Consider the following 14,705-nt stretch of genomic DNA (forward strand, 5'->3'; position numbering starts at 1 on the left):
TATATAATTATATATATAGATATATTTATACATATATAAATATATATATAGATATATTTATACATATATAATTATATATATAGATATATTTATACATATATAATTATATATATAGATATATTTATACATATATAATTATATATATAGATATATTTATACATATATAAATATATATATAGATATATTTATACATATATAAATATATATATAGATATATTTATACATATATAAATATATATATAGATATATTTATACATATATAATTATATATATAGATATATTTATACATATATAATTATATATATAGATATATTTATACATATATAATTATATATATAGATATATTTATACATATATAATTATATATATATAGATATAATTATATATATATAGATATATTTATACATATATAATTATATATATAGATATATTTATACATATATAAATATATATATAGATATATTTATACATATATAATTATATATATAGATATATTTATACATATATAATTATATATATAGATATATTTATACATATATAAATATATATATATACATATATTTATACATATATAAATATATATATACATATATTTATACATATATAAATATATATATATATATATATACATCCTTTTCCCCCACTATTCTATTCCTATTACTCTATCACACTCTCTCCCTCACTCCTCCTCCCTTGTTGCTCATGTGGCTCCCACATGATATCGGACATCTTTCTTTCTTTCTCTCTGTTGTAGCTGGAACAAGGAAGATGTGTTCTTGTTTGTCTCCTGTTCATGTGTTTGCCACCACAACCTCGTTTAGGCTTCGCAGCCCTTCCTCTTTGTTTTCACTGTCCTGGTTTTGTTACCTGTTTTGACCCTCTGCAAAATCCCAAATTTTTAAATAAACTATTTTATCAAAAGTGTATATTGTTGTTAAATGCTTGAAATACGAGTCTAGAAAAACAGCCAACAACTGATGAAGGGTCGTTTTTTTTTATGTTGTTTGTTTTGCTTTCCATTTGTGTGTTTCATTGTTCGAAAGAATAGTTCATGTTCCATGTACTCATGCTTTGTACTTTTTTGTTGTACACATTTCATGTGGTTCTGTGCCCACATATGAATATATATCTATATATGTATACGTATGTATATATGTGTATATATATATATATATATATATATATATATATATACACCATACACATTTCAAAGTACATGTTATATACACAGTCATGCTTCACGTATACAAACAGTGGTCATTTCATTGGATTATTCATAATTTTAAACATGTTTTTCCTGTTTGAAATATTTGTTTTTATGTTACTAAGTAGTAATGACTTCTCTTTATAACACCAACCAATGCTATAAAACCTGAGATTGATTCTTTTATTTCTGGATATATTGAAGCAACATAACATCACAGGATTAATCCAGGACTAAGGAGGCTAGTGAGGGTCTGCAGTGACAATTACTCCATAGGAGAGTTCATACAAGAGTTTGATAAATGGAACTACTGACAACATTTCTATCTTCCTTACTCTGAAATAAAGGGTATAAATACAATATATTAGATTCCTTATTCCTCACAACAATTAAACTTGTGAAACTATTCGACAAACTCTCCTAGTTATACAGTGATGACAACTTGATTTGAAACTTATAATCCAAAGGTCACAATACTTTAAGAATTAAACTACACCATGTTTGATTTTTTTTTTTTGTGTAGATTTTTTTCTTTTCTTTTTAGACTAACTAGCTGGAATTGTATGCTGTCTTCAAAGTTACAACAGTTTTGATTCGAATTGGTATTCTAATTAATGAACCTTTTGAAGAAAGCATTTTCCATTTCTTTTCCTTTGTATCTTCTTGTTTGCATTTTTGTGATAGTAGACTATGTTTTATAATTAGCCATAACACTTATCATTTGACTGGTTGGTAAAATGTCTGATAGCAATCTTGCTGGTGATGTTTCCAAGTGCACTGTGTCTCCAGTGAATCCATTTAATCAACTATTACAAATATATTTTGAAAATCTGATTTGAATATGTTAAAAGTAAAGCAGTAAGCACCAGACCAAATGGAATCAAATGTTTCAATTATTTTGTTCTATATCATGTAGAACATACTAGTTGAAGTTAAACACCATCAGGCCTAGTTGGTACTTATATGAGTGCCCAGTTTAAAAATCCTGGTGCTGTAGTATTTACATGACCTAACAAGACTATATTTGATTACTTGACCTACTAGAAATAGCAACAGATCTTTAAATTACACCCATTTTGTTATAATCCTAAACATGTAATATCTGAGAGAAGGACAGAGTGATAATGACTAAAATCCCTTTAATCATATGTCTGATCAGTCAAGGCTGACCTGATACTAAATAGTTACATTAAAAGTGGTAGGATATGAAAAGGAACCACTACATGCTAGAAATGGCAGCCATATCACACTCTTCTGTCTTAGAAAAATACACTGGATAATATAAACTGAAATACATTTTATTTCTGTTCATATTTGCCTTTTTTTCTATTTGACAAAATACCAACTTGGTAATTCTGTCATTTAAAATCAAAACATTTTGAAAACATGCTGTATGCAGAAATTAAAATAGCTGTTGAACTTCTAGCTAAATGACCTTAAAGTTGAAATACTCTGAAGGGATTTTATTTAGTAGTACACTTAATTCTACATTCCTCAATTCACCTAGAAGTCAGGAGTCCAGTACTGTGTCATCTGTGCATGCTACCTTATTTAAAGTGATATCCCTTCAATTCAACAGAAAGATTTCTCTTTCATCCACTTATTGAATCTGGTCTTTAAAAGCTGTTTGAAAATTAAAAGACAAATCAAATCATAAGGGTTTTTTTATGTGAAAGTCATTAATTCTGCTTCCTTAAAAATCACCTCCACAAACCAAGAGCAACCTTTATTATTTGGATTTGTTAGAAATGTTTTAATTTGTGTTTTCTATGTCTGCAATATTTTTATTTTCATAAGGGTTTGATGTGGAGGGAGTGTCATGTCTTTGAAGAGTAGTGAGATTGATATGGTTGAAGTTCTCTTTCAACAACTGCTCAAAACATAGATGGAAAATGAATTCCAGATGACTAACATTAAGAGGAAGGATGATTGAGAGCTGTGGTTTGTGGAGGGTCTGGTGGGAAGAGTGTGCAATAAGGGTAATGAAAGTAAAGGCAAAGGACTTGGAAGTGACATGTCAACATTTAGGTCAACGTTGGATTGTGTTGATCAGTGACTCTATGCCAAAAGGCCTTTTTTTCTCCTTGCATTTAGAATGTTCACATATCTGCAGCATCAACACCAACTTGATGTGGAAGAAATCTTCCATTGTGGATACTCATTTCAATTTTATAAATTCAGATATAACAAAAAATGTTATTTGTTTGATGTTAAAGGTTCAGTTAACCACACACAACCACTCACCCATAGACTCATTGTTTCTTCACTCAGTTTCTTCTGCTACTTTGATAGCGTCTGCTCTTCTGAACTTACAAACTGTGCATCATCCATCCACACCTGATGTGTTCACTTCCACTTATTATCCCTACTTGGTCTCCCCCTCTCTCCCCAAACTCCTTCCTCCCTAGTTTTGAATTTCACTAGAATTGCTACTCCAGTTATGAGGCAGGTCACAGAGACCATTTGTGTTACAGATGCACAGTAATAGTTAATAGTAAGAATGGTCATGAAATAAATTCATTTAAATTACTAAAAGAATTCTCTCTGTGTAGTTGATATAGGTTCTATTATTCAGGTGACCAAATTAGTTGAGGAGGAAGGTATACTGAAAGTATACTAGCTTGAGTGGAAAAAAATGTAGGGAACTATTATTTCTGTAGGCAAGAAAGGGACTCTCTTTCTGAGTGAAGGGTAAAATGTATATGCTTGTGTACAAAGTGTGATTTTGCAAGGTAGTAAAACATGGACATTAAATGTGGATGACATGTCAAAGTTGGAAGTTTTTTTTGTTTTTTTTTGTTTTTTTTTGAGGGAAGTGTTTCCATTCAGTTAGTTTTGATATAGGTATGTGTGAGACTTTCTTTTTTATTCATATCTAGTTTTGAAGAAAAAAAAAGTAGTAACAATACATTTACAGCAGAATTTAAAAAGAAACAAACAATAACATTAAATTCTTTTGTACATGTTTTTATAGAATTTATCTCATTTCAACACAAAGTAAGCAACAATCATACTAATGTTTCATTTATAGTTCCATTAATATAATATCTTGACTAAAATATTCACCTTGCTCTTCACTGTATTTTACATTTTTTCTGAAAATAGTCATGGTGAGAATGTAAAAGGTACATGCTCACACTCATCCTACATCCAAGTTAACAAAAGTAATCAATCATGATTTTCACTAGCTGTGATCATTCTGAAGATTCTTTTAGATTTTTCCAAAACTTTCAAACAATGTTTGGTAGACTTCTACTTCAATCTCCTATGTATTGTTTTCAAAATTGTTATTCTCCATCACTTTTATCATTTATAGTCCAATAAAAATGCCATCTTCCAGTTTTGTATCGATTACAGTAAAACATTTTGGTGACAAAATTATTCAGTCGTGCTAACTTTGTTGTAATGGCAGAAGCTTTTTTTTTTCAATCAACGAGAGAAAATAAAGTAACCTTTTAAAATACTGTCAAAATTTATTATAAGATGGTCAAGTTTTTTTATAAACTGTCTCAGCTCTGCTTCTTCCATAGGGAGACAAAACAAAGTTGGTTTGATCACCTTAATATATGAGTAATGTTACTTTTAAATGAACACCCAAACAATTGGTTTGTGATAATTTACCACTTTTCATATTTCCATTTGTTTTGTTCTATTAACACTATATTCTCTGCCTAGAAGACATGACAGAATAGAGTGAACCATGAAACACATTTCTCTTTGAACTAGTAACATTCTCCAATCATCTGCTTTGCATTTAATTCAAGTTTGTTCAATTAGATCTTTGATATTTCATAGTTTGCTTTGCAACAGAATTCTATAAAATATTTATTTCTATATTAGTACTATGTAGTTGTTTTATTTTGCAATCTGATTTTTTTTCTCTTAAACTTGATAGTAAATCATATATTAAAAATATTACATAAAAAGTCATCTTAATAAAGTGTTTTCTGTTTCCAGATAAATAGCCTATTTATAAGTAATAGCTATATAAGAATGATTCAAAATAAAGAAATGATATACAAGAATTGAAGTTTACTGTAAATTAAAATGTGGGTTTAATGACGAAAATAACTAAATGTGCTGTACAATAAATGTAAAAGATGAGAACTGTAAAGAGTGATAAATTAGAAGAACTGGCATTCTTTGCTGCAATATTTTAAGTAAGATGTTTCTTATTCTTTACTTTACTTAAAGTTATGGTCTCACTTGTCCTGCCGGGTCTTCCCACGCACAGCATACTTCCAAAGGTCTCGGTCTCTGGTCATTTCCTCGGTGAGACCCAATGTTCGAAGGTCGTGCTTCACCACCTCGTCCCAGGATCATTACACATCCATCGGATCACACTGGCTTCATTCCTTGCAAGCTTACACATGTCCTCAGCAGTCACGGCCCAAGTTTCACTGCCATGTAGCATGGCAGTTCGTACACATGCGTCATACAGTCTGCCTTTTATTCTGAGCAAGTGACCTTTTGTCACCAGCAGAGGTAATAGCTCTCTGAACTTTGCCCAGGCTATTCTTACTCTAGCAGTTACACTTTCAGCACACCCGCCCCAGACATACATCATCATTGTTTAACATCTGCCTTTCATGCTGGCATGGGTTGGATGGTTTGACCAGAGCTGGCCTGGCAGGAGCCTGCACAGATTTTGTTTTTGCGTTGGTTTTTACAGCTGGATGCCCTTTCTAATGCCAAACACCCAATACATACATACATAGGTATTTACACATACAAATTTATATATGTATGTACATATATATTTTTCTCCTCTTTCTTTTAGGTGCTTGGTCTGCTAGTACTCCGAATGGTGAACAATTTCTGGCTATTAACCTTGGTCAGCGTTATATCATCACTGCTGTTGGTACACAAGGAAGGCAAGGTACTGAAGAGTATGTTTCTGAGTTCATGTTGGAGACATCTGATGACAATAACACATGGCGGATGTATACAAATGAACTTGGTATTGATGAGGTAGGTGCTCAAAGAATTGCATATCAGAAATCACTAAACAATACATGGTCTGTTTAGAGTGTTGATGTCTTTCACTTGCAGCAGTTTTTAAGTTCTGTCTTGTGTCCTACAATTTTCTGATGATGTTAGTAGCAGGAATTTTGGCAAAAGAGAATTGAAAAGACAGTTTTCAATAACAACATATACTGGGCACTGATGCTGGATTTGATAAGTTCTCTCAAGTAAATTAAACTATCTTCAATATCCTTCCTACTTATCTCTTTCTTTTTTCTTTGTCTGAAAAAAAACTTTTATTTTGGCAGAAACGTTAGCATGCCAAGTGAAATGCTTAGCGGTATTTTGTCTGTCTTTACATTCTGAGTTCAAATTCTGCCAAGGTCGGCTTTGCCTTTCATCCTTTCTGGGTCAATAAATTAAGTACCAGTTTCGTACTGGGGCTGATCTAATTGACACCCCCTCCCCTAAAATTTTGGGCCTTGTACCTAGAGTGAAATATATATATATATATATATATATATATATAGGGGGATAATTCACAAAAAGCAAAAGACAAAGACAGGTGTGGAGAAAACAAACAGATGTATTAGTATAATGCTCGGAAATTGAAAAAGTCTTTAATGTTTCAAGCCTACACTCTTCCACAGAAAGAAACAAGGAGAGAAAAAAAAATGTGTGTTGTGGCAAGGCACAATAAACATCAAAATAGAAATTTATGACACTCGTTGGTGCCACTTTAGTGTTGTAATTTACCTGGCCATTTACACTTTAGCATGCTGTCTAACTGTAGCTCTTTACTCAAACTCTAAACCTTAATCCATATCCCAATTCAGGTCAGTTCTCAGCATAGACTATGGATATTGCAGTAGACCAAGCACTAAAGTAGTATCCACTCTAAAGTAGCACCCACTTTTTTTGGGGGGGGTGAAGATGTCAAGTGTCCATCAACACTATTTTTTGTTAGAATCTTTTTAATGAATACTTTGTTTATTCTAACTAGTTGCTAGATTGACAGCAAACAGCAGTTATGAAAATTTTGCTCCTGATTTTTATTGTTAGATTCTTTTCTAAAATCATAGTATTTTCTCCAATATTATTTCTAGAATCAATAACTACAAATATTTATGTACATAAAATCTCATTTATATTTCTGTATATACTTGACATTTTCCCCCTATTTAAGCTAATGTCTGAAATACTATTTAATGAGATAATGTTTACCTTATTGTTGTGGTGTGTGTATGTGTGTGTGTTTTGTCTTGTTGTTGTCCTGGTATTTTTAATAACAGTATTGAACGTATAATGAATTTTTAATGATTTGAGTAGCTTCATCATAATTCCTAAGCAATTTGTTTAATATTAATTCTATTTGTTTTTTTTTTATTTATTTTAATTTAATTTTCAAATAAGAAATTTAGTTAACTGATTATTCAGTGGGGTTTGAAACTAATTTCATAACATCATAACTCTTTATTTTTTTTCCTTTGAAATTTGTTTTGTCTATTTTTGCAAACTAGCAAGGGATGTGTGCTCATGTAAATCAAGATATATGCATGAATTGGTGCAGTAATTTTTCTTAACTTCCTGATTCTATTCGCTACAACATAAATTGAAAGTGTTACTGATTTTAGTTTGCAATGGATGAATAAAGTATTGTATGCCACCTTGTTTGTTGTAAGGATCAAATTTAACACCTCATTAGCTCTTCTAACTTCCTCTATGAATTTTAAAATGTATTTTTTTTCTTTGCTTACATTGAATTTAAACACAAATTGTTTGAGAAGGTTGATACCTTTCATTTGCAATGCCTTTATTATTATTATTATTATTATACATTCATAGATGATTCAGACTGTTCATTATTTGGTGCCATCCATATGTACATTCACTTACTCTTATTTCATTTGCCACATATAAGTAAGATAAAGATATAGCTATCGTTTTAGACACAGGCATGACTGTGTGGTAAGAAGCTTGCTTCCCAACCACATGATTCCAAGTTCAGTCCCACAGCATGGCACTTTGGGAATGCATCTTTTACTTTAGCCTTGAGATGACCAAAGCCTTGTGAGTGGATCTGGTCAACAGAAATTGAAAGGAGCCTATAACGATTTCATCTCGAGCCCATCTCATTTTGTTATGTTTTGGTTCCATTCCTAGCAAGTTTCTTGCCAGTGCATCCAGAGTGGAAGCAATATTATCAATACTGGCTGAAATTGCATTTGACCCTCAGGCTGATAACTGATGAAGAGTTGGTGACCTTCTGTGTTTTCTATTCACCTGTATATTTAGTATATGTTCATTTATTTATTTACTACATTTTCATATATATATATATATATATATAGGTATGTCATTTTTCTGTTTGTTTTCTATTTAATCCTGAAAATATATATATGTATATATCTATGTGTGTGTGTGTCTGTGTTTGTCTCCCCATCACAGCTTGACAACTGGTGTTGGTATGTTTTGTCACTGTAACTTAGCAGTTCAGCAAAAGAGAACAATAGGATAAGTACTAGGCTTTAAAAAAAAGTCCTCGGGTTGATTTGTTCAACTAAAACCCTTCAAGGCAGTGCTCTAACATGGCCGCAGTCTAATGACTGAAATAAGTAAAAGAATATTTTTTATCTTTTACTTGTTTCAGTCACTGGAACTGTGCTCATGCTGGAGTACCGCCTTGAACAAATCAACCCCAAGACTTATTTTTTTAAGTGTAGTACTTATTCTATCACCCTCTTTTGCTGAACCACTAAGTTACGGAAGACATAAACGTTCAAACTGAAGACAGTTGTCAAGTGGTGAGGGTACAAACACTCACACACACTTATGATGGGCTTCCACACAGTTTCCACCTACCAAATTCATTCACAAGGCCTTGGTTGGCCTGGGGCTAAGTTAGAAGACACTTGCCATAGCTACTGTACAGTGGGTTTGAACTCAAAACAACCATGGTTGCAAAGTGAGCTTCTTAAACATTAATTAATTAAATCTAAATTAATTTTCAATTATGGTGGTTGTTTTTGGCTGAAATCAACATAAATTTACTGAATGCTTCCTCAGCAGTGTTATGAACTATCTCTTTTAACTCTCATAGCAAGAGAATGTTCAGTTTGTGACTGAAATTAAATTTGGAGGAATTAAACCCAACCTGAACACACTGACTTAATGACTTATACTTGTCACCTGGTGATGATTACAATTAAATTAATCCATTTAAAATGTTGCTTTATGAGGAATAACTATATAACATAAATTATAAGATTAACTATTCAAGAATGTTTCATTTAAATCAAAATTTATTATTATACTTCTAAATTTTTTAGACACACTAATGTCTTATTTCATGAAATGTTGTTCAACCTGAGTGCTATGGTACCCTGATGTACTACCAATAAGCCCTAGGATTATTGAACTCCAAGGTTTTGAACACTAATCTATATTAGACAATATGAATTTGATCTAAAAGTTATCAAGTAAAACTATCGCAGTTTGTCACATATTAAATATTGACACCGCAAGTCATATATTTTAATAACATTTATGAAACATTGGTTTATATCTTGTTAGTTTGGCTATAAACAGGAAGACTTACGCAATCTAGTAAACTTTCTTCACAAATGACTGCCTTACATTGTACTGCTGCTTCTGTTGTGGTTTCCTATTCGTATTTCACTATTTTTAGACATTGCAAGCTGAATTCAATAAGTTTAGGGAGGCTTTTCTGCTCCAGCTAAATTGTCATTTGCCAATCAGATGTTTTATAAAAATAGGAAAGAATGAATGGAAAGAGGAACATTATTAATAAGCCATTGTTATTGGTATTCATCTCCAGATGAACCTATAATCAAATGCCTTCCAGTTGTAATAATCTCATCTTTCTGAAAGTGTAGTACTATATCATCTAATATGTACTGTTCTTATTTAAGCTTTTATATCTGGTGGAGTAACATAAATGTTATATCAAGACATTAAACGTCTTGCAATATTTAGTTGCATTCTTTCACATTCTGAGGTCAAGCCCACCTCCACCCTCAGCCAAATTTAGCATCTCATTTCCCTTTGATTTGATTCATCTTTTACAAAATAAGAATGCAATGTTAGCTGTAATATATGTTGTATAATTTAGTATTATGTCTTATATTGTTGTATACAATCTTTTTTTTTTTGTCTTAGGTCATAATGTAACTAAGAAAATAGATTGTTTTTCTTGCACAATAGAAGTGTGGAACTTAGTAATGCCAATTTCTTTAATCACTCAGCTCGCACAGTGCCCATCTGTTGAGCTTTTTAAAATTTTCAATTTTCAATAAATGGGCAACATTCCTGCTTTTCTTATGTCTATTTAAATAATGGCCCTCAACTGTTTGTTATCAGTTAAAGGAATCCCCATAGAAAGTTGGTCTTAAACTCCTTTGTAATAGCCTAGAGAACTACAATAAATAGGTGAGGGCTGAGAACTAAACCCAAGTGGACCCACCTGTCTATTTTCTAAATTTGTTCCTGAACTCATTGCTAATTTTATGAACTGCATGGCCATTACAGGTTCCTTATCTACCCCATTTCTCCCTAATTTCCTCAGTGGCCACAAAACTAGTGTGGAGCCCTGTCAAAGTCCTTCACCAGCTCAACAGATGTTAGGCATAGGAACTTACTCTCAGTGCAGAACCAAACTGCATCCTAATCAGTTGTAATATAATTAACTTTTTCAGTAACTTTCATAACCAAGCTCATCAGTTTGACACTCTATAAGTCCTTCTCTGTAAAGCATTTCTTTGTCCTTGTAGTAGTTGATGATGATACTACTACACCAACAATAAGGTATGACACTTTCCTTGACTACCTGATTGACTATGCAAGTGACTAGTGTGTGACCATTGCCAGATAGTTTCAGCACTTCTTCTTGATGTTCCAGCTATTTTCCCGATCTTCATCACACTTTTAACTGTATAGCTGTCAACTTCAGTGACTAGTCTGCTTTAGCAGTCTTTCTCCCATGCATTCTTCTCATTCAAGAATCTTTTATGATAGTATATCCATGCTTCTTTCTCTACAGCATCAGTGAGGATATGTGCACTGCTATCATTATATACACACGTCTTCTCCAAAATGTCTTAGTTCATTTCAGTGCAATCCAGAACACTTCATGTGTTTGTGTTTGATTTTTATGTTACAAGGCATGCACCATTCTCTAATTTTTACCTTTTCACCTTGTTAAGTATATCCAGAAATATATTTATTTAAGAATATTAGTCATTCTGCAAAAACAGTTACTAGAAGTGTCTAAGACATAGGCAACATCTTAAACAACTAAAAGAATGAACACAAGATTTCCTGTGATTTCCTCTGGTTATTGCTTCATCAATTTGTGTTTGTTTATTTATTTTGATTAAGATGTTGTCTGTGTAATTCAATGTTGTCAGTGCTCATTCAGAGAATTAATTCTAACTTTGAAGTGATAGAAAATATTAAGTTACTGTGGGTATTATGCTTGGAAGAACTACTTGGGAAGACATTTTCAAAGAATTGAAATAAACATTAAATACAAGCTGTTTAGGAAATGTCTAAAATGTGTTAAGCCTGTTGGTGGAAAAAATGTGTTTCGTGAGACAAATCTACAAATCTTGGCAGAGTATGGGATATATGGAAATGTATAATATTTCACAGCGTCATTCAGCAGCAGGCACTTAGAAAATATTTAGCACTGTCATGTGTTATAGAGCTAGTTGTATCAACAAAATTTTATTCAAACACGTGTTCAGTTATTGCCAGTTTTAAACATTTGAAGAAGAAATAGAAGCTGAATATAGCAATTTGCTATGCCACACTTCTGTCTGATAACTGAATAGTTGTAAAGTTATCTCAGAATTGTTTTAACTTTGGATGGTGGCTGACATCTTTGAGTGAAAAAAATCATAGCTGCTATTTCCAAAGGATGAATAGTTGTGGAAATTGGCCTTCTCGGTTGACTGATTGATGCATTTTAACAAGCTTAACCTTTAATTACAAGGCAAATCTAAACTTGTATGTGACATATACTCTGTAATGAAAGCTTTTTACCATAAAATAGTTTTTCACCCCCAGCTAATGATAAATAACTTTAACCATTTTCCCATCTGAAAAAAAATACAGCAGATTCTCCACTTTCTTTCAAAGTCAGTTCAGACATTCTTACTAGTTTTGATGCTTCAGTTTCAACAGCATATTTTAGATGTCAGTGAAAATGCATCATTGAGAAACTTCTGCCAGATCATCAACTTGATTGGCTTTTATTATTGGCACCCAGATGAAGGCTTTTATAAATAATACCCAGATGAAGGATATAATTCTTTGAAATCTTTTTCAGAGATATTGATAGTATTTATTACTACTTATTTATGTGCAAAATACATTTTCAAAGATAAACTATATTGAATCCATTCATAGTCCAGTGCTAATTGGTCACCACTTGCAGTAGGTTTGGATTACAGGAACCGCAAAATTTAAAATTTAGTTTAACAATATTTTGTCACAAAGAAAGAATTTCATAGTTCATATTGTTTGAGATAGACGGAAGTTTTTGAAAGTTGTGGGTCATCCCATAAATAATGAGAATTTTTTCAATTGCATGAACTAAAAGTCAAAGGGGGACAGGATGATCTACCTGCATCACCTTGCTATAAAAGCAGGTAGTAATTTTACCTTGTGGTTATTTTTAGTGTAAGTTTTGAAGAGTGCAGTTCAATTATAACAGTTACACTTTCAAAGTTATAGTGGAAGTGAAAAGGAGCATATTTGCATATTTTGCTTTATGAGTTCAATAAAGGTAACAGTATAACAGAACGTGTGAGGAATATTAATGCAATATATGGGGATTGGACAATAAGTGTAAGCCAGTGTGAACAGTAGTTCCAGAAGTTCCAAGCCAGAAACTACAGCCTAGAAGACAAGCCTCATCCTGAAAGGATTGTAGAGCTTGACAAGGACGTCCTGCAAACCCAAAATCCCACCATAACTGTTGAGGAACTAGCAGAAAAGCTTAAATTTGATCATTCAACCAGTCATTTAAATCAGCACTAGAAGAAAAACAACCATCTTTGGTTTCAAGACAAAAGGTGTTCTTCCATCAGGATAATGCTCAGCCACATACAGTGAGGATGACATTCCAACACTAAACCGTATCAAACTTAAAAACATTGATGGAATCAAAATTCTAAAAGTAAATTAAGTAAGTAGACAATAGATGAAGAAATAGGAACCAGTGGTGATGTCATTTTAAATAGTGGTACTTCATTGATTTGTTGCTTAATTAGTTAAGGAAATATTTATTTTATGAAAGAATAGCTGTTTCAACAAAAGTATTATTGATTTAATTACAGGTATTTATTGCCAATTCAAATGGACATGATGTCAAGAAAAATACCCTCGCATTTCCCATAAGGGCACAATATATCAAATTTCGTCCACAGCGTTGGAGTTCCTCAATGTCACTGAGGGTAGAAATTTATGGATGTAGTTTTGGTAAGTTTAAGATTTTGTGTTTAATTTGAATAGGGAATTTATTTGTTGGTGTTTTCAAGTTGTTAAGCATGCAAAGTGCTTAAACATTCCTAAAGAATCGCATTTTCTAAGATGTGAATATTCTTTTAATTGTGTGTTAATGAATTAGTAATTTAGAAATTAAAATTGTCAACATTATAACCCATACATTTTCTTTTTCCTTATTAATTTATAATAAAATACAATTTTTAGAGTCTTTTGTAGCTTTGTTTACATGTAAAGATTTTAGCAATAATTTTTGTTTTAACGTATATTACAGAATCTGACGTCGGCTTTTTTGATGAAAAGACATACATTACCTATGACCTCACCAACTTGCCAATACCCATACATACTGAACAAGATCTTCTTAGAATTCATTTCAGAACCAGTAAACCTGATGGTGTTCTTTTCTATACAAATGGTGACCAAGGAGACTATCTTGCTATAGAATTGAAGAGGGGATACTTGTATCTTCATATTGATTTAGGTGAGTATTTTTTTAATTCATTTTCAGATTGTTTGAAAGTCAGATAATCTAGTATTAGATTAATCTTTTTGAAAAATGATACCTGCCTGCTGTCAGTTACAATTTAGATTTTGGATAATATAGAAAGCATAAATTGGAATCTGTTTAACATTTAACTTCCTCAAAGCTAAGAACTAAAGAATCTGGGTTTTTTTGTTTTGTTTTTTGGGGTTTTTTTTGGTGGTGGTGGGGGTTCTTTCTCTTTGGAGTCCATCAGATGAGTGCTGTACCAATATCCTGTGTCTGATTTTCATGAAAGTTCCATAAAGAAAGATAGAATTCTACAGATTTTCAGTCTGAGTTTTGGTTTGTGAGACATAGATACAATAAGTTTAATGATTTCATTATAGATGCATTATTTATAGAGTTTTTACTTTTGTTAACTTGGAATTCACTTCTAAATAGAAAATAGTAAAACAAGCAATTCCTAAGGAACAATCTTTTTTTACTACACTGTAAATAGCTACTGGGGTCTAGGAGAGTTGT

The 14,705-nt window shown here is 31.8% G+C and overlaps 1 protein-coding gene across 1 annotated transcript in view; it reads left to right on the top strand.

Annotated features, from left to right (window-relative positions):
* LOC115209257 (neurexin-4) overlaps positions 1-14,705 on the top strand; it is a 586,511-nt gene that overhangs the window by 304,513 nt on the left and 267,293 nt on the right. The window contains exons 4-6 of the mRNA XM_029777551.2: positions 5,985-6,175; positions 13,531-13,672; positions 13,971-14,180. Coding sequence (XP_029633411.1) covers positions 5,985-6,175; positions 13,531-13,672; positions 13,971-14,180 — 543 coding nt within the window. The remainder of the gene's footprint in view (positions 1-5,984; positions 6,176-13,530; positions 13,673-13,970; positions 14,181-14,705) is intronic.

The sequence above is a fragment of the Octopus sinensis genome, linkage group LG3, assembly GCF_006345805.1.
Source record: "Octopus sinensis linkage group LG3, ASM634580v1, whole genome shotgun sequence".
Taxonomy (NCBI): Eukaryota; Metazoa; Mollusca; class Cephalopoda; order Octopoda; family Octopodidae; genus Octopus; species Octopus sinensis.